At 37.2% G+C, this 24860-nt stretch overlaps 1 protein-coding gene and 1 long non-coding RNA gene across 3 annotated transcripts in view; one reads left to right on the forward strand and one right to left on the reverse strand.

Annotated features, from left to right (window-relative positions):
* The first annotated feature begins 774 nt into the window (after window positions 1-774).
* The window catches only part of LOC120444438 (scavenger receptor class B member 1), a 193656-nt gene continuing 169570 nt past the window's right edge, over window positions 775-24860 (forward strand). The window contains exon 1 of one of the 2 annotated variants that reach the window (XM_039624096.2): window positions 775-1269. In XM_039624096.2, the coding sequence (XP_039480030.1) occupies window positions 1002-1269 (268 nt within the window). In that variant the 5' untranslated portion in view covers window positions 775-1001. Of the gene's footprint in view, window positions 1270-14417; window positions 14587-24860 lie in introns of those variants that run through there. The other variant, XM_039624097.2, reaches the window with a different exon arrangement.
* Window positions 9934-10616, reverse strand: LOC120444439. The gene is made up of 2 exons (XR_005615667.1): window positions 10192-10616; window positions 9934-10100 (listed from the first exon to the last, which is right to left on the reverse strand). It is a non-coding gene; the product is annotated as an uncharacterized LOC120444439 (long non-coding RNA).

A 24860-nucleotide genomic window follows, 5' to 3' on the forward strand; every position in this document is an offset into this window, starting at 1 on the left:
CAATCTAGCCACGCCCACACTTTTGAAAACTGGTTTGATATTTTTTCAGTTGTGTAATTTGTTGTGTAAATTTGTTTGCCACGCCCACTCTAACGCCCACAAACCGCCCAGAACGCTACGCCCACACCTTTGCAACATTTTTTAATTTTTTTATTTAGTTCTTGTTATTTTCTATATGTATCAATACGCCAGAAAAATGTTATTATTTTTCTTTTGCACTTCCATTCTATTGCATTCTTTCTTGCTTTTAACTAAAAATAGTTGCATTTGTTAATACCTATTGATATACAAAAATGTTTTAGTAGATTAAGTATTATAATACTAACACTTGATGACATTATCATGTTAATAACACGCCTGATGTTATGAAATGTAATTATATTTGCAAACAAGCAAAGTAATTTTTTAACTGATACCAAAAGGTGGCAAATTTATTTTTACACAACCGGACAAAGAGTAATTTGGGGTATTTATAATTTGATAAATAAAATTACAGAACAATATTTATGTAAATTATAAGTCAAAACCCAGCTGATATCGTATTTTGCCATCGCCATGCCAAGCAGCGAACTTCCAACAGAGTCTTAAACTGGTTTTGCTTTAAGATAACTATTGATTGTTGGCTTTTTCTAGATCAGAAGACCGGCAGAAAACAATGCAACAGCTGAGCCGTCGATCCGCGCGACCCTAGACTGTAAGTACGGGCACTCTCTGATCCTCTCCTTTTGACGCTCTTTTTGATTGTGCTCATTTGATGATAATACTAAACATTTAATGTCGCCCGTGCTTTCATTCATAAGCGGGCAATGCTTGTGAACGGGTGACAACGCGATACGGGATAGAGATACTTTGATAAAAGAATGTATAAGAAGCTCCAGCAGCAAAGGCATATAAAAGTTTATTAAGTGCCGTGGCGGAAGAGCAAATCTAAAGTGTAAAGTGGACCATTATTTTAAACAACATTCTATATATGATTTAAAAAAAGGAAACCAACTGCAAATATGAAGGAGTTTAGCAAAATGTTTGCGCGCCGATATAGTTCAATTTCAAGAGAGCTAGATAACAGCATTCAGGGGCAGTCAGCGGTGGCCCCTGAATCTGGGTTGAGCACTGACGCAGATCCTGTGGTGTCTTGTTCCGCTCAGGTAGCCCTGCAACGCATCCAGCGCCGCAAAAGTCTCAAGGCAAATCGTTCAATGAATCCGATAGACATATTAAGCAGCTTTTTTAACGAGCCAATCCAAGGCAAACGGAATCGAGTTCCTACCCGTAAGTTTTACTGAAAAAATTAGACCCATGCTTTCTCGATGAAATATACACATTTTCGTTATATCGTTCGCATTTGGGACGAACAAAAACCTGATAAAGAGGCACTCTATGCTTGTTTTTGTCTTGATTGTTAAATATCAAAAACAATGTCGACTATGGCATAGTTCGGATTTCAGATTTCCCTGACTATCTTGTCAAACCACAAAATATGGTGAACAAATTATATTAATTACTTTTGAAATCCGTTCGACCCTGAACTTGACTATAATAAAACTCAAATAACCAGAAACTGAAACATTTTAAAACTTTCCTTATATGAGTCGTGAGACAAGTGGATTGTTTAACTGACTTACTGTTGCATAGTATGCTGAAGAGGGCGACAATGATCAAAGGTGACCTTAAATTGCAATGACGAGACAACCTTGCTTATATATACAACACAAAAAATCGTTTGGTAAAATTTTAGGGGATACCCTAACTATTTTTTAAAAAGCGTATTATTATTTCATTATAAATAAATGCAATCTCAAAATTTTAATAATTCTTCGCTAAGATGTTTTAGAATAGAAATGATAATTTATTAAGATTCGATAAAATATTGGGCGTCGGGCTTAAAGAAACGTCATTTCATTTTACTTTTGTATGCTGAAATTGTTTTTATTTAGAGTTATACACATTTTATATTGTCATTTTGAGAACCATTAAAATAAAAATCAACCAAAAGTTTTAAAAACTAGGTTTAAATGATATTCTATATCGCCTGGTATCTGTAATTATGTAGCATTTGGAAGTGAAAACGATTTTTAGTTAAGTAAAAAAAACGAAAAACGAATAATCTATATCAATCTTAAACACTTTGGCACGGGGTATAAGCCAAAGCTTCACTATACAATAGTTTTGATATTATTATTTGTCCATACATTCCCAAATTTACTTAGGCATCCTATTTAATAGAAGTGGATCGAATAAGAAAATACTTTCTTCTTTTCCGTGATATTATGATTCCAGATTTTTTGTTAGTAATAGTTGACACAATCGGTTTTTTTTTCCTATTACTTGCAAATTTAGTTGAAAAGCAACTTGACACAAACATTTGGCATCTGCTGAAGCAATGCATAAGTTTGCTAAATACTATCTTATCATACATGAGGCTCCTATATATTGGTTTTGGGTGTAATAATATGTTACATTAAATATACCCGTTACTCGTAGAGAATAAGGGTATACGAGATTCGTTAATAAGTATGTATTAGGCAGAAGGAACCGGTTTCGACCATGTGAAGTATATATATTCTTGATCAGGATAGCCTAATCGATCTGGGCATGTCCGTATGAACGTCGAGATTTCAGGAACTATAAATGCTGTTAATGCTATTAATGCATGCTGTAAAATTTCTCCTTCGCATTTCCACTAGCTTTCTAGCGGGTATCAAATTGTCGGGGAACTTGACTATAGCGGTTTTATATGATTATATATGGTTTTAATTCTGAAAATGGTTCCAAATAGAACTAGATACAAAATTTGCAAAAATACTCTGCAGCTTAATTTAATATTCTCGACGCTATTTGAACAAACAGTTATTTAAAGAAACACAGATGGAATAGATCTGATAGTCTTATATTACATACAAATTAGATACTAGACAAAAACGCTATAGTCGAGTTCCCCGACTATCTGATACCCGTTACTCAGATAGAAATTTACAAAAATAATACAAAAATTAAAAAATATCAAAACATTTTTCAAAAGTGTGGGCGTTGCAGGTTTGGGGAGGTTTGTAGGCGTTGGAGTGGGCGTGGCAAGGTAAATAGATAAACTTGCGCTGCGTCTAAGTCTGCATGCTGAATATCAAGGCTTTTGTAGTTCCTGAGATCTCGACGTTCATACGGACAGACAGACCGACGGACAGACGGACGGACGAAAAGACGGACATGGGCAGATCGACTCGGCTATTGATCCTAATCAAGAATAAATATACTTTATGTGGTCGGACACGCTTCTTTCTGCCTGTTACATACTTTTTAACGAATCTAGTATACCCTTTTGCTTTACGAATAAAGGGTATAAAAATAATACAAAACAATGTTTGAAATCAATATAATAATAAAAACAAGAGAGAACGCTATAGTCGAGTTCCTCGACTATCTGATACCCGTTACTCAGCTATTGGAAGTGCGAAGGAGAGTCTTCCACACTGACTGTTTTTGGCGGTTTGGGGACGTTAGAGTGGGCGTGGCAAAAAGTTTTTTAACAAATCGATAGAAATTTACAAGACTAATACAAAAATGAAAAAACATTTTTCAAAAGTGTGGGCGTGGCAGCCTTGGGCGGTTTGTGGGCGTTAGAGTGGGCGTGGCAGCATGAATGGACAAACTTGCGCTGCGTCTATGTCCCTGGAGTCCGTATGCTTAATCTCAACTTTCTAGCTTTTGAAGTTCCTGAGATCTCGACGTTCATACGGACAGACAGACGGACAGACGGACGGACAGACGGAAATGGCCAAATCGACTCGGCTATTGATCCTGATCAAGAATATATATATTAGCTATTTATTGTTCAAATTTAATCATAAGCATAGGATAATTAAATTGCAGATAAAGTTGTACGATATGCGCAATATTTAAACGGCATCTGATCAAACATATTTCAAAATGAAATCTCATATTTTAAGCGATACCCGCCATCGTTACAGACTGAGTTAGACAAGTCTGTATGGCAGGCAAGAATAAGAGTGTTTACTTTTTTTTTTAATCGATGTATAGTTTATAGTGCTTATAAAAATACTTAATAAGTAGAGTAAAATACGGTCGCAGTAAAAATGTTTGATACTATTGATGCATAACACGAAAGAAGTAGTTTGTAAGTTCGTTTATAAACCGAACCTGATTAAAACAGTTCCGGTTTTGATTTATATTGCGAATGAAATATATATTATATATTATTGAAGTGTTTGTATGAATGCATAATATGATATGACTTCGGTGTCATTTCATATCGTGGTTTGTAATTGATAACGCCAAACTAAAAAAAACTTGTTTTTGCAGTATGTCTAAAACCTTTGCATATTATCAATGATGTTATAAGTCGATCTGTGTCCGTCTGTCTGTCCGTAAGTATGAGTGCTGTGATCTCGGTAACTAAAAAAGCTTGAAAGTGGAGATTCAGCATGCAGATTTTAGGACATATGTAAAAGCAGCGCAAGTTTGCTTTCAGTTTGACGTTCCATAATGTTCCAGGGAACATTTGCTACCACATGAAGTGTGTATACGAGCCCCAACCACTATTAATTCGAACAGTATGTGTTTTTGGCAGTGTGCAATGTTCAACACACTATATTTTCAATACTATTACAGATAACTTATGCCAATGTATTTTGTCTAAAAGAGAATTTTGTTCTTTTTACACACATTTCTTAGGGATTGGAACCTTAACAATTTTAGCCAGTTCTCTTTTGTCACGGGGTGTTATTGCTGAAGTTCGGCCTCTATTCGCGATATTATTTTCAATACTCCCAGTTTTCTTGAATAATTGGATCACCCCATGCACCGACGATTTTGATAAATTTAATTGTTTGCTCATTTCACTATTTGTCTTCCCAGATTTGAAATAATCTCTAATCAAAACTCTGATTTCGGTGCAAATAGGCTTACCACGTACCATCGTTGCTAAACTTTTACTGATCTGCAGTAATTCTAAATATTTTGCATTGTGTTATTATTCGCAGAAATAATTTTTTTTGCTTTGTTCTTCTTTTAAGATAACGATAAGCTTGCGCAGCGTTCGAATTAATAGTGGTCATTTTTCTCTTATCTACTAAGTCTACCGTTTGAATGAATTAGTCATGTTGTTATTGTTGTTGGAAGTATAAGAAATTTTTTTTTGTCATCGTAAAGAGAACAAAATTCTCTTTTAGACAAAAAACATTGGCATAAGTTATCTGTAATAGTATTGAAAATATAGTGTGTTGAACATTGCACACTGCCAAAAACACAAACTGTTCGAATTAATAGTGGTTGGGGCTCGTATTCTTGATCCCTATCAACAGCTGTGCATCCGATTCTACACAAGCTTGTCTCTCAGTTTTCCAAAAAGTCTTTTATTGTAGGTAGTATAAAGTCGATCCCAAATCGCTTTAATTTGGTACCAGCTTTTTGACAAATTAATATTTGGTTTAAGCTTATCTGGCCTAGGAAATCGTTAGGTTATATTATTCGGTATGCACAATTTGTTCTTTTAAATGTATGTATGTTTCTGCAAGTCCAACCTAGCGTTCTTTCCTTTTTTAATGTCAGCAATATCTTAAAAATAATTTTTTTTTTTGCAGACAAAACATCCTATTAAAACTCCTAAAACATATTGGTCTAGACACATTTTTAGTGGTCTGTCGGGTTTTATGTGTCATTCTATATGTATATTTAGGAAAACCCGCTATTACAACACACCAGCTCGCCCTTTTGTTTTGATTGGTGTATATCTCGTTATGATCAGACAGTCACAGAAGATTTTCATGTTCTCCTGTATATATAGTGTTGATCTTCGCACACTTTTCTTGTGCGCTTCATTATCAGTTACAGATACAACCGGCCAATACTTTGAATGTGGTACCCCTTTAAAATATGTTATATTAAAAACATAATGGAGTCATTCAGACTATTTTTGTGTTTCGGTAAATTCGATAGAATTTTACAGGACAAGAATATAATAAAAGAAAATAAAATTATAAAAAATAAAATCAGTGCGACGGAGATATATGTATATATGCAATTAGAAAAGCGGATGTTATGAAGATCACATAAAATTCGATCGATTTTATCGTAACTGATTAGGCATAGACAATTTTTATTTTAAAGAAATTGGCAACACAATTGTGTAGGCACATTGATAAAAATTGGCAGGACAGCCGACAAATTTGTAAACAGACTGAGTGTGAAATATCTGCCTGATTTGTGGACGTTAGCGTGACGATGACGTCTCTAGAATCTGCATGATAGGTTATAACTTGTTTGCTTTTTAAGAATCCGTTTGATGTTTATACGCACAGCCGGAGGGGCATGTCCTAACCAAAATTCTTTTAGAGCATAGATACAATTTGTGATAAAAAAAATTAAATATAAAATACTAAACCATTTTTAAAAGTGGACAGGACTAATATTAAAATGCCAATATTTCCAAGTTTATTAATGTATAGGCACTGGCATCTATGGCCTTCAGCTCGCAAAATTTAGAACTATCTTACACATGGGTTTGTTTTTCTTATTTATTTAATATATTAATTTAATTTTTCAAGGAATTTAAGGATAATTTCGATGTTTTGTTTGTTAAAAGATTAAGATCATTTTGTGGCATGTCAAGGATAAGTGCATAGCATGTGGAATACGTCTATTGCTGAGGGGGAAAAGTGTTTAAAGTGCGTACTGGTTATTTTGGTGTGCGCTGGTCGAATGCGGATTATAATAAATTCCCGTCTTCTGTAAAACTCGAGCAGTTTAAATGGGGAGTCGGTGCTTGGTGTAGTTTCTTTACTCGTAGAGTAAAAGGGTATACTAGATTCGTTGAAAAGTATGTAACAGGCAGAAGGAAGCGTTTCCGACCATATAAAGTATATATATTCTTGATCAGGATCAATAGCCGAGTCGATCTGGCCATGTCCTTTTGCCACGCCCACCCTAACGCCCACGAATTGCCGAAAACTGTCAGTGTTTAAGACTCTCCTTCGCACTTCCACCAGCTGAGTAACGGGTATCAGATAGTCGGGGAACTCGACTATAGCGTTCTCTCTTGTTTTAAATTTGGTTATGTGAGAGTTCTATTTATATCTTTTATTAATTATAGCACCCAGTATCTGGAGGAGGCTGCAAAATAAGCATACGTCTACATTCGTTGAGTTAATACTTTAAACTGAATTTGTATATCTTTGTCCAAGCTTATATACATAGCTTACATGAAATTCAAATATTCTAAATCTAGACTAACGTAGTAGTTATATGCTCCGCAGCGTGGGAAATGATATTAAGTGCGGGAATTTTCCACTCCACAGCTTTCCTTATCGTCAAGAATATGCTATAAGATCGCATCTTCATTTAAAGCATGAATATTTGTTTATTTTTAAATATATATATATATATTTTTTTTTTTTACGCGCGAGTCCCATTTCTACACCTCCCGCCCAGCCTACCGAGGGGCGCTGCCGTGTATCGTACGGCTCGAATCGCGGGAAGATAGACGCGATACAGAAGACAGTAAAGGACGAGGAAATATATATATACTAGGAAGATCTAAGAATTTGTTAAAAACGTTAATATTAAACGCTTTAAGAATATACTAGATTCGTTGAAAAGAATGTAACAGGCAGAAGGAAGCGTTTCCGACCATATAAAGTATATATATTCTTGATCAGGATCAAAAGCCGAGTCGGTATGGCCATGTCCGTCTGTCCGTCCGTCTGTCTGTCCGTCTGTCTGTCCGTCCGTATGAACGCTGAGATCTCAGGAACTACAAAAGCTAGAAAGTTTAGATTAAGCATACAAACCCAAGAGACATAGAAGCAGCGCAAGTTTGTCGATTCACATTGCCACGCCCAATCTAACGCCCACAAACCGCCAAAAACTGCCACGCCCACACCTTTGAAAAATGTTTAGATATTTTTTCATTTTTGTATTAGTCTTGTAAATTTCTATCGATATGCCAAAAAACTTTTTGCCACGCCCACTCTAACGCCCACAAACCGCCCAAGCTGCCACGCCCACATTTTGGAAAAATGTTTTGATATTTTTTCATTTTTGTATTGGTCTTGTAAATTTCTATCGATTTGCCAACAAACTTTTTGCCACGCCCACTCTAACGCCCACAAACCGCCAAAAACTGTCAGTGTTGAAGAGCCTCTCTCGCACTTTCACTAGCTGAGTAACGGGTATCAGATAGTCGGGGAACTCGACTATAGCGTGCTCTCTTGTTTTTTTTAAATCAAAATAACTTCGTTTGCCCACCCTTTAGAATTTTGAAAAAACTTTTAGTTTAGAAAATATAAGCACTCATACTAAATATTTTCAAACAAAATTTAAAAATGCTTTAAAATTTTTTTTTTTTTTTGTTTGCCCACCCTAAAAAAAATATTTTCGTTTGCCCACCTCTTAAAACTAATTATTTAAAAAAAAAATTCAAATAAATCTTACAATTTAGGCAAAAAACTCTCTCTTTCTCTTTCTTACTACCAAAAAACGATCAAAGACCGGAGTTGTCTTTGCATAGAACCAACACATGCATATAAATAAACAAGAGAGAACGCTATAGTCGAGTTCGCCGCCTATCTGATACCCGTTACTCAGCTAGTGGAAGGGAGGAGAGTCTTAAACACAGTTTTTGGCGGTTTGTAGGCGTTATAGTGGGCGTGGCAGAACGTTTTTTGGCAAATAGATAGAAATTTACAAGACCAATATAAAAATGAAAAAATATCAAAACATTTTTCAAAAGTGTGGGCGTAGCAGCTTTGGGCGGTTTGAGGGCGTTAGAGTTGGCGTGGCAAAAAGTTTTTTGGTAAATCGATAGAAATTACAAGACTAATACAAAAATGAAAAAATATCAAAACATTTTTCAAAAGTGTGGGCGTGGTAGTTTTGGGCGGTTTGTGGGCGTTAGAGTGGGCGTGGCAACATGAATCGACAAACTTGCGCTGCTTCTATGTCTCTGGAGTCTGTATGCTTAATCTCAACTTTCTAGCTTTTGTAGTTCCTGAGATCTCGACGTTCATACGGACGGACAGACGGACAGACGGACGGACAGACGGACGGACAGACGGACATGGCCAGATCGACTCGGCTATTGATCTTGATCAAGAATATATATACTTTATATGGTCGGAAACGCTTCCTTCTGCCTGTTACATACTTTTCAACGAATCTAGTATACCCTTTTACTCTACGAGTAACGGGTATAAAAATTCGATTTTTGCGGACCAGCTTTTTTGAGCTACGAAGTCGGGACTATCAACTTCACCACGAATTAGGTTGAAAATAAAGACTTTTTTAAGCATCGTTCTCTGGTTAGATAAGGAGGGTAAGTTAATTAACATAAGTCTACTAGAACAAGGAGGTAATCTAAGGTTTGCATCGCAATTAAGGCGCCGTAAGGCAAAAAGTAAGAAGTTCTTTTGAACCGATTCAATTCGGTCCGAGTAAACTTCGTATTGTGGACTTAAAACCAGTGATCCATACTCGAGGATCGGACGGACTAGAGATATGAATCGGTCATGTGAGGATCATCAAATTTCTTTGACCACCGTTCTATAAAACCAAGCACACCCCTGGCCTTATTGACAATAGACGAAATATGGTCTGAAAATTTATGTTTATGGTCCAGATAAACACCAAGATCATCAACATGTGTTATTCTGTCCAAAAAGCACACACTTAGAGTGTAAGTCGCTTGTATTGAGTTGGCACGACAAACAGTCATAACTTTACACTTAGAGCCATTTAAGTTTAATACCTTATCACGGCACCAGGTTTAAAAACTAACTAGATCGGATTGTAAGTCCAAATGACTCGGAGAATACAAGGCAGAGAATTTTTAAAGAGGACTCATTGCGTCCTGCCATTCAGATAACTTAGAACCCAATTTAGGAGATCAAAACTAATAAATCAAGTTTTTTTAATAAAAGTGAATGATTAACAGAGTCGAATGCTTTACTAAAATCCGTATAAATGACATATGTTTGAAGATTATTTTTGAAGTCCTATACTAAGAAAGAGGTAAGCTCCAGAAGGTTAGTAGTTGTTGATCTGCGTTTCATGAACCCATGCTGACATGGTGATATAATTGACCTACAAAGGTGCTGCAAATGAGAAGTGATAACGTTTAAAAAAGGTTAGGCATAGCAGAGAATTTGGAGATTCCTCTGTAATTGCTTGCATCCGACTTGCTACCTTTTTTTTTTTTGAGAGAGATAGCACAAAGGACTCCTTCCATATATGGGGAACTGTGAAGATTCAAGAGATAAGTTAAACACTTTCATTAGAAGCTTGCACAAGGCTTTCGCACAGAGGCTAAGCACACAAGCCAGGAATTCCGTCGGGACCTGGCGAATAGACAGGCTTAACTCGCTGAAGATCATAAAGCAGTGAGCTTTCGTTTAGAGTGGGACAGAATATTAAATTCGACTTTGATACCGCGTGAGAGTAAGGCTGTTCGGAATGAAGTAACAATATGCAGACAAATATTTGACAATACAATTGCTGTCGCGGTTCAATCGTTTTACGTACATTATAGATATATATATGTAATCTTAAATTTCCGTGTTCATGTGTGATCATGTATAATCTGCATTGTTAATTTCAATTTTCTAGCATTTCCGTGATACAATATGGTATGTCAATGAATAATTCATTGTTCATGATGTAAAATTGCTTTTATCCTTTCCCATTACAGTTTGTTGTAAACACAGAACCGCTGACAATACGAAATAACTCGGGTCGGGTCAACGTGTGGACGCTAATTATGCTTTTTCTTCGATGTCGATAGAATACCATCAATAATTGGCAGCAACAATTCCTATAGGACCAGTAAATCTTGCCATTGAGCTTAATTCATAGTTTATACTGCTTCAAATATGGACCGGGAATACGACAACTGAAACTACCCAAGCAATTGATCGTGAAGCGCTCGGACCTCCAGAACCAATCAATTTATAAGGCCTAGAAAGTCAATGTCAAATATGTCACTTTAAAAATATTAAAAAGGGTTTAGCTGCAGAAACTTAACACCGTGACAGAAATTAGTTTTGGGCTTTTTACTAACTGGTGCGCAGGTAGCTCAAAATGTACATTTGGTATACCCGTTAATCGTAGTTTCGTTGAAAAGTAGTTAAAAGGAAGGAAGAAGAATTTTCGAAGCAACAGAATAGACAGATCCTCCGAGTCAATTTGACTATACACTAGGGAACCATGAGATCTAGAGAACTATTAAAGCTTAAAAGTGATTAAGCATGCAGGCGAATGTGACGCGCTCGCAACTCATGTATGTCCATATTAAAAAATTGCCATGCCCAAAAGCCACCAAAGACTGTTATGCCCACATGTTTAATTAATGTTTTGATTTCTAACGATATGCCAAAAACATTGTGTGGTCACTTCTTCTCACAAACCGCATAAAACTGTCACGCCCACACATTTGGACACTTTTGGATTTAACCCTCATTCTCCCACTTAACGTGCCTCCGAACTCGGTTAAAGAGCTTGGGTTATATTCTTAGAACATCCAGTGTACTTTATTTTGGAGATTATGAGCTAGTGACAATATTAGTATTGTCAGCGTATATTGGGAAGCTTTATGGTAAAACTTTCTAAGCCAATTTTTCAACTTTTCCGATTAGTGCATATTGATTGATCGATCGAGATAAGATCAAATGCATGTCATATGTCCAGGGAATGGGCCCTGCTATATTCGAAAGTTGGGTAATTTCACATGTCAGGTTTAACTAAAATCAGCTTAATATACTCGTAGTTTTATAGTTTTCAACTATACTGACAGACAGACGGACGGACAAACGGGCGGACGGGTAGATGTCTAATGATTCTGACTTAAAACATACAATATACTGGGGTATTCCACCTGCTATATTCATACTTTACCAGTAACGATTATAAAAACGGATGTGTATCGAATAAGAACACTTTATTATTAAAAACAACAAAATGTATATTCTTGAATATTTTGTTATTTTCCGACTGTTCTCGAGGCAGCGATATCAACATTAAATGGAAACTGTAATTAAATATTTTTAAAATACCCGTGTATACCGAATGAGAACGCTTTTTGATTAAAAACATCAAAGGTACATTTATTGTTCAATTATCTCTATTGTAGCTATATGATGCAGTGGCGGGTCCGACCTGGTCCGACTTATATATATATGTACGTGTATTACCTGCAATTGAAAGACGGTTGTTAGGAGAGTTTCATGCAGCTACATTAATTAATGGAGACTAGTTTACTTAGAAACGGACGGACATACAGATGAACATGTTTATATCGACTAGGTTTTTTATACTGATCCAAAATTTATAACTTTATATGGTCGAAAAACGCTACTATGACTGTGTTGTGTGCTGCTGACTGAAATCATTTTAATCTTTAATGAGTATAGTTAAAGCATTTTTCAAAAGTATGAGACTGGTAGTATTTGTCGAGCTCTCATTGAAGAATTTTATCACCAAATGTTTTTATGTCTATCCCTCAAAACAAAATTTTAAATTATTAAATTATCCCAATAAGTCCCTTCTGAACTATCTAAAAGGTTTCAAAAAGACATAGAAACTGTCAAAGAAAACATAGAACACACTTTAAATTCTGAAACATCAAAAACTTTAATAATATCATAAGATCCCACATTCCACAATGAGCCGTGTCCTTTCTAACTGCGCATGCCTTGCAAAATATTGTGGTAGCCACCACAACAAGCTGTTCTAACAGCAACCAGTTCGGTTTCAAAAGGTAAAAATCTGTCCCAGATAGTTTACTATACGAACATGAACGGTGTACCACAAGATTATATATTTAGTCCAAACAATGCCCTGGCATTTCTCAGAAAAAAAAGGTCCGTGGGAATTAAACTTCCTTTACGTGTTCAGACCATTGCATATAACTAAAATAAATAGTTAAATAAAAACTGTTCAGAAAAATAAAAAAAAATTTTGTAGTGGAAAAATAATATTTGGCATACCAATAGGAATAGTAAAGACAAATAGGAAAATGAAACAGTTTCAACATATTTTTCAAGACGTGGCGTGGCAGTTTAAGACGTTTTGTAGGCGTTAGAGTGGGCGTGGCAAACAAATTTTTTGCATACCGATAGAAATTTCAAGACTAATACTAAAAATGAAAAATTATCAAAACATTTTTCAAGAGTGTGGCCGTAGCAGTTTTGGGCGTGGCAACATGAATTGATAAACTTGCGCTGCGTCTATGTAGTTTAATAGTTCCTGAGATCTCGACGTTCATATTTAATTGTTAGTTTTTGCTCATTAAATGTTCTTATTCGTAAACCAATTTATTATACCAGTTACTCGTAGAAGAGAAACAATTCAACTATGATTTATTTTCAATGCAGACTCCAGTGACATAGACGCAGCGCAAGTTCATCAATTCATGTTGCCACGCCCAAAACTGGTACGTCCATACTTTTAAAAATGTCTTGACAATTTTTCATTTTAGCAAATCGAGAAAATTTTACCAGACTAACAAAAATGTGAAAAAATATCAAAACTTTTTTCAAAAGTGTGGGCGTGGCAGTTTTGGGCGGTTTGTGGGCGTGGCAAGGTAAATTGACACACTTGCGCTGCATCTATGTCTCTGGAGTTCGTATGATAAATCGTAACTTTCTAACTTCGTTGAAAAGTATGTAACAGGCAGAAGGCAGATAAGGCAGATAAGGCCATGCCCGTCTGTCTGTCCGTCCGTATGAACGTTGAGATTTCAAGAACTACAAAAGCTAGAAAGTTGAGACTAAGTATACAGACTCCAGAGACATTTGTTGATTCAGGTTTCCACGCCCACTCTAACGCCCACAAACCGCCCAAAACTGCCACGCCCACACTTTTGAAAAATGTTTTAATATTTTTTCATTTTTGTATTGGTGTTGTAAATTTCTATCGACTTGCCAAAAAACTTTTTGCCACGCCCACTCTAACGTCCACAAACCATCCAAAGCTGCCACTCCCACACTTTTGAAAAATGTTTTGATATTTTTTCATTTTTGTATTAGTCTTGTAAATATCTATCAATTTGCCAAAAAACTTTTTGCCACGCTCACGAACCTGCAAAAACTGTCAGTGTTGAAGACTCTCCTTCGCACTGCCACTAGCTGAGTAACGGGTATCAGATAGTCGGGGAACTCGACTGTAGCGTTCTCCCTTGTTTTTGACTGTTGCTGTGATAGCTTTAGGCTATAGTCTTTCGCTTTAATTACACTAAAAGCAAAAATTTATATTTTAAAAAATTGGTGCATTCCGAATTGGAACACAAAAAGAATGACTGACTATTGATTAATTGATTTTCTTTCCGATTATTCTAATGGCGTGGTCCGACTTGGCAATTCTGAAAATAAAAAAGACTTTTGGGGAAGTTTTTTGTAAGTAGTTATATACATTAAGATACTAGTTTGCATAGAACGGACGTATCGATTCGAACAGTTTATCGATTCGAAAAAGGATCACGAATCGTCTTCATAATTGGTCTTCGGATGGCGTAGCGTGTGGTGAGGACATCTGCCACTCGGATCTTTGCCTGTATACATGTTGGATCCGCTTAAGGCTCAATGGGTGGTAAGTTATGTTCCTTGTTAACCACCATGTCCACCATTTAATTTGCGTAAGAAAGTAATAAAGTGCCATTTTTTCCTTTTACATAACAGATAATTTTCATTCCAGGGCAAGCAAAAGTGTTGATGTAGAGGAGCGGCCAACGGTTAATTGTGGAAATAAAGAGGAAAGGCCCGCCAAATAAGAATTGCTGGGGGGTTTGAACTTTGAGGTCAGCAGGGCCCTAGGACATTGATGAAATTTACCGGCAAAAGGCTTGTGGAAGTACGACGTAAATCTTTTGAGGCTGATGTCAGAGTATACGCGTTGTGGACAACCCCGTCGTGTGAAAGAGTTAGATAAAGCTGCCAGACTTGGGTTCTAGGCAGATTACATCCGCATACAAAAGTACGCTCTTTTTTTTCAAATAGGTGATTAACATACAAAATGTAGATCTTGTCTCCCATCAGTTGAGTGTGCAGGTTTCTATTATAATAGGTTATTTTATTACTGATGCAAAAATAAAAAAAAAAATTGACAATTTTAAAGTTCTAAGACTTTGATTCTATATTATTTTTCGTTGATTGCCGCTATGAAAAATCTGTTATTTGGTATTGCCGTAATATGATAATATATACATATATAGCACACTTTATAGCAATGGCCGATTATTTGTACGTATATACTAAAATAAGTTTCACACATTCTTTTACATTAGAATATTTCCCATTACGGTATTCAATTTGCGATATGTTAATATATTCGATGACATTTTACGATCAAGCTAAAGCTCGGCTTTTGGGACAGTGAGGACTGATGACTGACTAACGGCCACGACCGGAATACGACGACCTTACGCTGGCTACCTGGTGGCTGAACGTAGGTTGCCTCTCCCTCGAATCAAGTTCTTTTCCAGGACATGGGCCCTATTATGACGACGTAACAAAATAATACAATTTATACAAACTCTAAAAGTGTGATCTGGGGGGTTATGGGTGTCTTGTGGGTGTAGGCGTGTTGCGTTAAAATAGGCGTGGCTATATTTGTTTTGCATTTCGATAGATATTTACAAGACTAACAAATAAAATTAAAAACGAGTAACGGGTATAACAAGAGAGACCATCAGATACCCGTTACTCAGGTAGTGAAAGTGCAAAAGAGAAAATTTAAAATTTTTCTGGCATATTGATATACGAAAACATCGCGTCTAGCATGATTCGGTCATTTGAATGATGTGATGCAACAAACCTTTTTTATAATCTCATACGATTTCGCTAGATCTTTCTGCATTTCGTCACTATTTAATTCGCTCAGAAACAGCGCTGCTGTTCAATACCGCCTTGTCCCGACTCGCCCTGAAGTATTTACAGTCGTATACACAGTAAACTTTCTACCAGTTAAATAATGGCGAAAGTGCTTGATGGCAATAAACTCCGCCAATCCAATAAGCTGTCTGATCTGTTTGATTGAAGCTGGTCTCGGAAGTTAATATAATGTTTGGATTATACGGTGGTTGGACTGCAGTTCATCCACCTTTAAGACAAACCCCAAGTATTCTATCTCTGTGCGCAGAAGTCGGTTTTACATTGGACGAAACTTAACAGCGATAAACGCTCAGCACCTTCTCTAATCTCTTGTAAGCTTACTATTCCCCATGGCACTCTGAAAAACAGATGACGCTTTCTTTAATCCAACTGACATTGCTAGAAATTCACAAATGCTGTTCTCTCTCATAAAAACCGCTGGCCATGTTTAAGATGGAAAAATATTTTCCGCTTCGTAATCGATCCATCTGGGCTGATACTTCTTCTACTAGCTACCTACTACATATGTCTTGTTACCTTTGTTTCTAACATTTGATGAATTTTATCCCTTATCGCCTTTGAACAGTTTTATTGTTTTCTAGCAAAGGGATTTCCACAAATTTTTAAAACTGTGGGGGGGGAGCTTTGGGCGATTTGTGGTTATTAGAGTGGGAAAGGCAAACAGTTTTTTTTGGCCAATCGAAAAGTAATACCAAATTGAAGAATATCAAAACATTTTCAAAAGTGAGAGAGTGCAGTCTTTTTTTAACGCCTGGAAGCCGCTGTCTCACCTTCCACCCAACCGACCGAGTGGCGCAGCCGTAGAGCTTTTTCTAAGCTACTCCGGTCTTCTCCATCCATCGGAGTCAATACCCCCTTAACTGTGCCCGTAACTGGAGTAAGTTTTTTTTTCTGCGACCTAGTGCGGCCGCTGAACTGGTCATCAGATTTTCTTTTATTGTCGAATTGCATTTTCTTTGTCGCGTTCCGTCTGTCTCCTTCCCGTGCTTTTTAATTTGGTTGTGAATCTTCAAAGTTTGATGATCTTAAAAAAACGGTGTACGTAACGCTCTGAATACAACTCATAGTTATATTTACAAAGATTTAGTATTAGGGGTACGTAATTTGTAGTGAATCTGCATGGAACATAGAGGTTCAGATTATTAACGAAGTCGGGACTTTTAACTTCAATACGAAAAACATTACAAATATAGACTGTTCCAAGCATCGTTCTACAGTTAGCTCGGCAAGGCAATATTTTGAATTGTTTTAATAATTTACTCCATATTGCGGAATCCAAACAGGTGATCTATACTTAAGAATCGGACGGAATAGCCAATTAAATAAGGTTTAAGTTAAAATATTTTAAAGGTCGTCAAATTTCTTTGACCTTCCTTTAAAACCAAGCCCACCCTAGGCTTTATTGACAAAGGATGAAATATGATTTCAAAAATTTATGTATAAGGTCCAGAAAAAAGGTCATATCCTTACACTTGGAGCCATTTAAGTTTAGTATGTTATCACGGCACCATATTTTTTTGCTCTCCTAATCGGGTTGTAAGTCGGAATGGCAAAAAATATTCTTATACTGCAGGCATAATTTAACATCGTACACGTGAATATAAGTACACGTGAATACTTTATTGTTAAGGGCAAGTCATAATAAATAATGTATAAAGGAAAGGACGATGGAGACTCCCTTGTTGGACGCCAGATGTGACTCCGAGAATACCAGAAAGATAATATTTAAAGACGACCGTCGTTCACATAACCCAAAATCCAATTTAGAGTTTAACAGTGAAACCCAATAAATTAAGTTTATTAGGCAAAATTTAATAATTAACAGAGTCAAATGTGTAGATGAGTGTAGATGACATCTGTTTGAAAATTTTTTTGGAAGCCTTGTATTAGGACGGAAGTTAGTGGTTGTTGATTTGCGTTTAATAAAACCGTACTCATGAGGTGCTATGATTGACCTAAAAAGGTTAAAAAGCTTAGTGATAGCCAACCATTTAGTGATTTATCTGTAGTTGCTTGCATCCAAATTGTCCCTTTTTTTGATGGGATCACAAAAGACTCCTACCATATATGGGGGAACTGTAAAGATTCCAGATATTAGGCATGCAGTTTCAGTAGAGGCTTTCACAAGGCTTCCCCCAGAACGTAGGCACACAGTCAGGAATTCAGTCGATTCTGGCAAATAGAGAGGCTTAACACGCAAGATCGAAAAGTAGTGTGCTTTTGTTTTAAGTGGGAAAAAATATAAAATTTGACTTGGATACCGCGTAAGGCTGTTTGGAATGAGATTATGTAGAATATGTTGTTTGAAGAAAATTGGGAAATATATCGGTTATTGCCTTATCCGAAGTTACCGTAGTGTTTTCAAATTAAGAGAGGAAGAGTAAAAACTTGTTTTGCACTTAGCGTTAACGAAATTAAAAAACTGTTTCGGAACTCGCGAGAACTCGAACTTACAACAGTTTAAATAGTTTTTGTAACACTGAGCATTAGGCACGGTAAAATTTTACCGAGCACATAATTCTTCAGCAAGGATAGACTGAGAACCGGTATTTATACCCGTTACTCGTAGAGTAAAAAGGTATACTAGATTCGTTGAAAAGTATGTAACAGGCAGAAGGAAGCGTTTCCGACCATATAAAGTATATATGTATATTCTTGATCAGGATCAATAGCCTAGTCGATCTGGCCAAGTCCGTCTGTCCGTCCGTTCGTCAGTCCGCCTCTTCGTCTTTCCGTCCGTATGAACGTCGAGATCTCAGGAACTACAAAAGCTAGAAAGTTGGCAAAATCAATCGACAAACTTGCGCTGCGTGTATTTCTCTGGAGTCTGTATGCTTGTAACAAACTAATTTTTTTGGTCTGCTCGCTACAGAATCTACTGAGCTAGCCGCACGTATTCCGTAGCGAGCAGACCAATAAACGTGATCACCCTGTTACCAGTGATGACACTTGCAGTTTTTGTTTCTTGGGTATTTATTCGTACTCAGCTTTACAATGCGATATGATTATCCGGACGTCTCTGCTCTCGCGTCGTAGTGCTGGATGGTCTGTCCAGCGGCCTTGTTCTGCTGTCTCGCAGCTCTCGTAGTCCTGAGTGGCTCGGACCGTCGTTGGGCGCTCGTCACTTGGGCTGAGAATTGTCGTCGTATGCAAGACTGACGGCAGCTAACGTTTGCGATCCCCAAGGCAAACGCCTTGGGGAACAGCAACGCCAACCCTACGTCTGCTCGGACTGGTGGCGCGGTACCACGCCTGCTCGTATCGCACGGACACACCAGGCTATCGCCGGGTTCAAGTACGTGGTCTCCGACACAGTCGACAAGGTCTACACCACAAACTCTCTCGAAATACTCTTTTTTTCAGGCTCAGAGTTTCCAAACTCTCTTTTCTCATGTTCAGAGCCTCCAAACTCTTTCTCCAGTTTCACAGTCTCCAAAATCTCTTTTCCCATGTTCAGAGTCTCCAAACTCTCTTTCTCCTCGGTTTCGCACTGCCGTTACTGCGCGTTGACTTGTTGCATAACTGGCAACGGCAGGCCCTCCTAATGCGATCACCATCTGCATTTGTGCGGAGTTTTAACTCCTCAAATGCTTAATCTCAACTTTTTAGTTTTTGTAGTTTATGAGATCTCGACGTTCATACGGACAGACGGACATGGCCAGATCGACTCGACTATTGATCCTGATCAAGAATATATATACTTTATATGGTCGGAAACGCTTCCTTCTGCCTGTTACATACTTTTCAACAACTCTAGTATACCCTTTTACTCTACGAGTAACGGGTATAAAAATATTAAAACATTTTCCAGAAGTGTCGGCAGTTTTGTGTGGTTTGTGGGCCTGGCAATATCAGGAAACCACATTGCGTCTATGGAATCTGAATGCTTAGTATTTAGTTTTTTGCACGGACAGGAAACGTTTAGACGGACAGAAGACGAACATGGTCAGATCGAATGGGGTATTAATGCTGCTTGAGAATATATAAATATACTGTATATGGGGTCGGAATAGATTTCTTCTACCTGTAACCTTCTACAAGTAATGGGTATAAAAATATATAAAAAATAACTATTCGTTTTCGGAAACAGTTTTTACATATATTTAAGATAGTAAGTAATTTTAAATATAAAACAAGAGAGAACGCTAAAGTCGAGTTCCCCGACTATCTGATACCCGTTACTCAGCTAGTGGAAGGGAGAAGGAGAGTCTTAAACCCAGTTTTTGGCGGTTTGTAGGCGTTATAGTGGGCGTGGCAGAAAGTTTTTTGGCAAATAGATAGAAATTTACAAGACCAATATAAAAATGAAAAAATATCAAAACATTTTTCAAAAGTGTGGGCGTAGCAGCTTTGGGCGGTTTGAGGGCGTTAGAGTTGGCGTGGCAAAAAGTTTTTTGGTAAATCGATAGAAATTACAAGACTAATACAAAAATGAAAAAATATCAAAACATTTTTCAAAAGTGTGGGCGTGGTAGTTTTGGGCGGTTTGTGGGCGTTAGAGTGGGCGTGGCAACATGAATCGACAAACTTGCGCTGCTTCTATGTCTCTGGAGTCTGTATGCTTAATCTCAACTTTCTAGCTTTTGTAGTTCCTGAGATCTCGACGTTCATACGGACGGACAGACGGACAGACGGACGGACAGACGGACGGACAGACGGACATGGCCAGATCGACTCGGCTATTGATCCTGATCAAGAATATATATACTTTATATGGTCGGAAACGCTTCCTTCTGCCTGTTACATACTTTTCAACGAATCTAGTATACCCTTTTACTCTACGAGTAACGGGTATAACTACAAATAAAACCTACTAATAGAATCATAAAATTCTCCCGTTACTCGTAGAGTAAAAAGGTATACTAGATTCGTTGAAAAGTATGTAACAGGCAGAAGGAATCGGTTTTGACCATTTATAAATTTATATATACATTCTTGAGCGAGTCCGTCCGTCCGTCTGTCTGTCTGACTGTCTGTCTGTCTAACTGTCTGTCTGTCCTTATGAACGTCGAGATCTTAAAAACTATAAAAGCTAGTAAGTTGAGATTAAAGTTGCAGACTGCAGAGACATTTCTTGACCCATGCTACGCCCACTCTAACGCCCACAACTGCCACGTCCACACTTTTTAAAAATGTTTTGATTTTTTTCACATTTTTGTTAGTCATGTAAATTTGTCCCGATTTGCTAAAAACTTTTTACCACGCCCACTTTTACGCCCACAATTCGCCAAAAACTGCCACTGTTGAAGTCTCCATTATTTTCGAAATAAAATTGAACTATTTGCAAGCGTTGTTCAGGCGTAATTCTATTCATGATAAATTGACAAACCAAACTGAGAATAAATCACTTGACAGCTGTTAAATCTATCACCATCTTGAACCGTAATGCCAACTTAAAATTCTATACCTCAAAACAAAAAACTCTTTACTAGTGAATACGATACATTGGTATATATGTAAATGTACAAATCATATATATTTAAAAGAATAACCTTTAGACTTACGTCAAATGGGGGTATGAAAGGAAAGGTGCTTTAAAATATTGGATAAAATACATTTTACAATACAATTGATTGTGGATTACAAAATTCGTTTTTCACCTTTAAAAAAACAAGCCGGAAGTGTAAAAAAAATTTTTCAATGCACCATGGTTGCATATTGTTTAAGTCCGCTTGCAAGAGAATGTGGGACTTTGTTAATGGCTAAAAGAAAATCCAAGAATATATTGGAAAAGTTCTGAATTTAAATCAAAAATCTCAGAGAATGATCAATAAGACTATCTACTTGCTCACCTATAAGATTTGAGTCAGGTTATGACATCCAGGAAATGGAAGTTAGGTTGAAGTTACCCAAAACAATTTAAAATCGGGTAGAGGAGAGAAAAGAAGTAATTAGATTACCATGATCTTTAAAGCAGTTAATCTAAAATACAAAGGACTTTGGCTCATAGAGGCCTTCATATAATTATACCCGTTACTCGTAGAGTAAAAGGGTATACTAGATTCGTTGAAAAGTATGTAACAGGCAGAAGGAAGCGTTTCCGACCATATAAAGTATATATATTCTTGATCAGGATCAATAGTCGAGTCGATCTGGCCATGTCCGTCTGTCCGTCCGTCTGTCTGTCTGTCCGTCCGTATGAACGCTGAGATCTCAGGAACTACAAAAGCTAGAAAGTTTAGATTATGCATACAGACTCCAAAGACATAGACGCAGCGCAAGTTTGTCGATTCATGTTGCCACGCCCACTCTAACGCCAACAAACCGCCCGAAGCTGCCACGCCCACACTTTTGAAAAATGTTTAGATATTTTTTCATTTTTGTATTAGTCTTGTAAATTTCTATCGATTTGCCAAAAAACTTTTTGCCACGACCACTCTTACGCCCACAAACCGCCAAAAACTGTCAGTGTTGAAGACTCTCCTTCGCACTTCTACTAGCTGAGAAACGGGTATCAGACAGTCGGGGAACTCGACTATAGCGTTCTCTCTTGTTTTTTCAGAATTTGAAGTAATTAAAAAAAAATATGCTAGTGCCTATGGCGAAACTGTGCCGTTGTATGGAAGCAAGATCTGATGGTTGGCCTTATATGGAACGTCTTCTAATCTTCCTTCGACTCAAGAGAGAACGCTGTAGTCGAGTTCCCCGACTTTCTAATACCCGTTACTCAGCTAGTGGAAGTGCAAAGGAGAGCCTTCAACACTGACAGTTTTAGGCGGTTTGTGGGCGTAAGAGTGGTCGTGGCAAAAAGTTTTTTGGCAAATCGATAGAAATTTACAAGACTAATACGAAAATGAAAAAATATCAAAACATTTTTCAAAAGTGTGGGCGTGGCAGTTTTTGGCGGTTTGTGGGCGTTAGATTGGGCGTGGCAATGTGAATCGACAAACTTGCGCTGCGTCTATGTCTCTGTTGTCTGTATGCCCAATCTAAACTTTCTAGCTTTTGTAGTTCCTGAGATCTCAGCGTTCATACGGACGGACAGACGGACATGGCCAAATCGACTCGGCTATTGATCCTGATCAAGAATATATATACTTTATATGATCGGAAACGCTTCCTTCTGCCTGTTACATACTTTTCAACGAATCTAGTATACCCTTTTACTTTACGAGTAACGGGTATAATGATGCGCGAAGGTTTGCCGAATATGATTTACCACATAAAAATGCAGAGATCCTGGAACACGCTCTAAACCAATTAGAATTCATATCTGCTCTTAACAGCTTAATAGAAAACACACCGGGCTACGACAAAATAAATAACACAATAATAAAGCCCACCTCAAATAATTTCAAAACAAGACTTATCAGCCTCTTCGATAGTATCTTGAGATCTCAAATTCCCCACACTTATAAGATTATCACCATGATCCCAATCCACAAACACGGTCATCTCTTGATTTATGCCGACCCATTCACTTAACCCCTGTATTTTAAATAATAAGATATTGGGTAAAGGACTATGGTGGTTTGTCGCAACAACTCAACTCAACGACCCGCACAACATTATATGATCTACACAACGGCATTCCACAAGAATCACCGTCACCAGTAGTCTTGATCCTGATAGCATTCAACGGAGTAGCGGACATAATTAGAAATCATAAAATGGTCAAATTTACAGAATACACAGACGATCTTAACATAATAATTGACATAAAAAAGGCAAACAAATAACGTCGAACTTAGACTTTTGGTTTGCAGAGATTAGTAACTGGGGCTGCAGATCTGGGACTACTTTATTCTTAAGGAAGTGTAACCAATTGCACATTGGTAGTTTCTACGAAATAAAAAATATAAGAGAAACAAAGCTGCTAGGTCTTTCCATAAATTCCTGACACAATTGGAACTCACATAGAGTCTGAAGTACTCGCTGTCTAAATCATTAAATGTCAGTAAATGTTTGTGAAACTATAAGTATAATTCTCATTCATACACTTTAGTCCAAATTGTAAAAAGTCTTTGCATATCTAAATTATATCTATCTAAATTAGGATATGCTCTACCAATATACGGCCCATAAAAACATATGAAAACTGGGCACTAAGATCCACTAGGATTTATACGTGAAGGAAAATATTTTACCATTGGAAGAACGAATTCAATTGGCAAAAGCCAAAGTTTAGCACACATTAACACAATCTTACGACACCGCACTTGGTCCCATAATAAAACAAGAAGAACGCTATTGTCGAATTCCCCGACTATTTGATACCCGTTACTCAGCTAGTAGAAGTGGGAAGGAGAGTCTTTAACACTGACAGTTTTTGGCTGTTTTTGGGCGTTAGAGTGGGCGTGGCAAAAAGTTTTTTGGCAAATCGATAGAAATTTACAAGACTAATACAAAAATGAAAAAATATCTAAACATTTTTCAAAAGTGTGGGCGTGGCAGCTTCGGGCGGTTTGTGGGCGTTAGAGTGGGCGTGGCAAAAAGTTTTTTGGTAAATCGATAGAAATTTACAAGACCAATACAAAAATGAAAAAATATCAAAACATTTTTCAAAAAAGTGGGCGTGGCAGTTTTGGGCGGTTTGTGGGCGTGGCAACATGAATCGACAAACTTGCGCTGCGTCTATGTCTCTGGAGTCTGTATGCCTAATCTAAACTTTCTAACTTCTGTACAGACGGGCATGGCCAGATCGACTCGACTATTGATCCTGATCAAGAATATATATACTTTATATGGTCGGAAACGCTTCCTTCTGCCTGTTACATACTTTTCACCGAATCTAGTATACCCTTTTACTCTACGAGTAACGGGTATAACAATGAAAATCAACTCAAAATTAAAAAAATCAGGCTTTAAAGAAAGAATCAAACTCTGCGCTAGCTTAGGCTTGACAATAAGCCCCATTAAACAACTACGTATGAGCCGCAATGGAATCTAAAGCCCGAAGAGAAACCCATCTAACCAAATACCAAAAGTCAACAACGCCAAGTGAAATCATCCTAAAAGAATTTCAGGAATTTA

Source organism: Drosophila santomea, chromosome 2R (assembly GCF_016746245.2).
Source record: "Drosophila santomea strain STO CAGO 1482 chromosome 2R, Prin_Dsan_1.1, whole genome shotgun sequence".
In the NCBI taxonomy this organism is placed as follows: domain Eukaryota; kingdom Metazoa; phylum Arthropoda; class Insecta; order Diptera; family Drosophilidae; genus Drosophila; species Drosophila santomea.